Here is a 2,238-nt window from a genome sequence, read left to right as displayed (position 1 = left end):
CCAGAATTCCAGCAGTTTGGCCCTAAAGGCAGAGGTTCACTTCGATACGAATTTTGGAATTCTCACCTCCAATTCCTGCAACCTTTTCTAACAAAAACCGGTCTGTATAAACGCCACAAACGGTCCTAATTACCATTCATTTAAAAAATGGACCGATCCTCCTTAAACATGCGAATTATTACTTATTATTTCAGGCACAAAAGGTTTGCGTTTGGGTCACATACCAGGCTTGAAAGTTAAGAGACGAGGATTGTCCCATGCAGTGCAACACGAGCCAATACTTATATATAATATACATTATTTCAAGAGCCGAAATGTCTAGGGCTGTCAGAAAGACTCGGCCACGTGGAAATCTCTCTTTAGGGAGGAAGCGCCTGGAGGTCCTTTCACACGACCGACTCGCGATCCGAGCAGATTTCCTCGCTGGGGTTGATGTAGCAGCAGTAGCTGTCGTAAGGGCTGTTCTCCTTGTAGGAGCAGACGATGACACTGTCTTTCGGGGCGACCGACGCGTCGTCCTCCGCGTCTGGGCCGGCGGCCGCCCCTTCCGAGGCGGGCGAGCCCGGCTTGGCTAAGGCACTGTAAGGGCCGCCCTCGGCCACGAACACGTTCCCGGGCATCTCCGGGTAACAGCCTTCCAAGTATCTCAGCATCTCCTCCTGGTCCACTTTGCTGCGCGAGTTCTTGCCCTCCCGGGAGTCCTGCCTCGCTCCCCCGCCGGGCAGGGCTTTCCCGTCCAGGGCGGCGTAGGCTTGCTTGGCCAGCTCATCGCAGCTGCCCTTGCCCGACTCCAGGTCGGAAGGGGTCCGCAGCAGCTCCAGGGCGTCCTTGTCTTTGGGCTTCTTGCGGCAGCAGCCCCCCGAGGGGCAGCGCTTGTCCTGCGGCCACTTGGTGCAGCCGTCGGTCTTCTTGGCCAGGGCGATGGCCGCGATGCCGGGCAAGCAGATGGCCGGCCCGATGGCCAGCAGCGGGATGTCCCCCAGGGTCTCCCCCTTGATCCCGGACACCGTGAACATAAAGCCGAACACGAGGAAGACGCTGACCAGAGCCACCACCAGGCCGGTGCGCGGGTTGATGTCGTCGGGTCTCATGGCTTGCGAGCTGCTTGGGGCATCGGATCCTTTTTTTGGAGCCTCGCTAAGCAAATAAGCGAGGGGGCGAATTAGCGGCGCTGGAGAAGGAGAGGTGCGGGGGGGGGGGGGAAGCAAACTCCAACCCGTCGGGATTTGCAGCGGGCGCCTTAGTTCCTTTGCCCCGCTTTTGCAGCGATTTCGCCCGGCTCTGGCATCGCTCCGCAGCTCCTGCCAGGCGGACTCGCCTTCCCCGCCGCCGCGCTCCTCAGCGCCGCTCCAGCCCGCTTTGCAAAACGGCGCTGCCTTCGGCTCGCGCTCTTACACGTGGAAAGTCCCGCGGGCCTCTCTGCTGCCCGGCTTGGGATCCCGGTCCAGCTCCCCCAGCGCGGGGGGACGCGTCGAGAGCGGAACCAATTGCATGCCAAAAGCATCCAGGCAGCAGAAGTTGCAGAGTTCCGCCGGCCTTCATTCGAAATGCAAAAGGCTCCGGCTCTCTGTATTCCCGGGGTCTGACGCCACTGCACGCTTTGCAGAGAGGAAGTCCTACGGAAACCAGGGAGGGTTGCTTACCTCCGAGTAAGCGTGCATGGGAAGGGCTGGACAAGGGAGGGTCCACCCCCGCGAGAACGGCTGCACACAGGCCGACAGCCCTCGATATGCCACTGCGGAGAATCGCCGGCGCGCTTGCGAGGGAACGGGCTGCAAATCCGCGGTCCGGCTCGCAGGAAGGCAAGTAGGGCTCTGCAAACTAGGAGCGCCCCTTTCTTCTTCACGGTCGCGTGTGCGCGCACAGACGCGTGTTGTGTGCCGAGGCCGCCGGCGGGCTTCCCCGAGCACGTGTGCGCCTTCTCCTCGGGCGCCCTCAGCAACTTTCCGCCAGCCGGCCGCTTCCGCGGGTGGGCGCCCCACGCCTTGCGGCGTCCCCCGGTGTGGCGCGCCAACGCAGCTTTGCTACCCCCTCGAGCGGCGGGCGCATTCCGGGCTCGGGAAAGTTGCCCGCGGCGCCCTCGCTCGTAGGGAGGCGGGCGGGGCGGCGAGGGGAGAAGCGAACCCGCCTGAGGCCAGCCGGTCTGGTTCCGACGCAGGGAGAGGCGGGTGCTTCAGGGGAGCCCGCAAGGCGGACACGAAGGAGTTGTGGTCGCCGGGATGTTGCGCGTGGCCGTCG

At 62.8% G+C, this 2,238-nt stretch overlaps 1 protein-coding gene across 1 annotated transcript; it reads right to left on the bottom strand.

The window, feature by feature from the left end:
• Positions 1-386: 386 nt before the first annotated feature.
• Positions 387-1,091, bottom strand: TMEM215 (transmembrane protein 215). Its single transcript, XM_054986179.1, has one exon. The coding sequence runs from the start codon at positions 1,089-1,091 to the stop codon at positions 387-389; it is 705 nt and encodes a 234-aa protein (XP_054842154.1).
• Between the last annotated feature and the right edge of the window lie 1,147 nt (positions 1,092-2,238).

Source organism: Eublepharis macularius, chromosome 8 (assembly GCF_028583425.1).
Source record: "Eublepharis macularius isolate TG4126 chromosome 8, MPM_Emac_v1.0, whole genome shotgun sequence".
Classification (NCBI taxonomy): domain Eukaryota; kingdom Metazoa; phylum Chordata; class Lepidosauria; order Squamata; family Eublepharidae; genus Eublepharis; species Eublepharis macularius.
The sequence above is the reverse complement of the archived record's forward strand: the minus strand, read 5'-3'. Positions and strand labels throughout refer to the sequence as shown.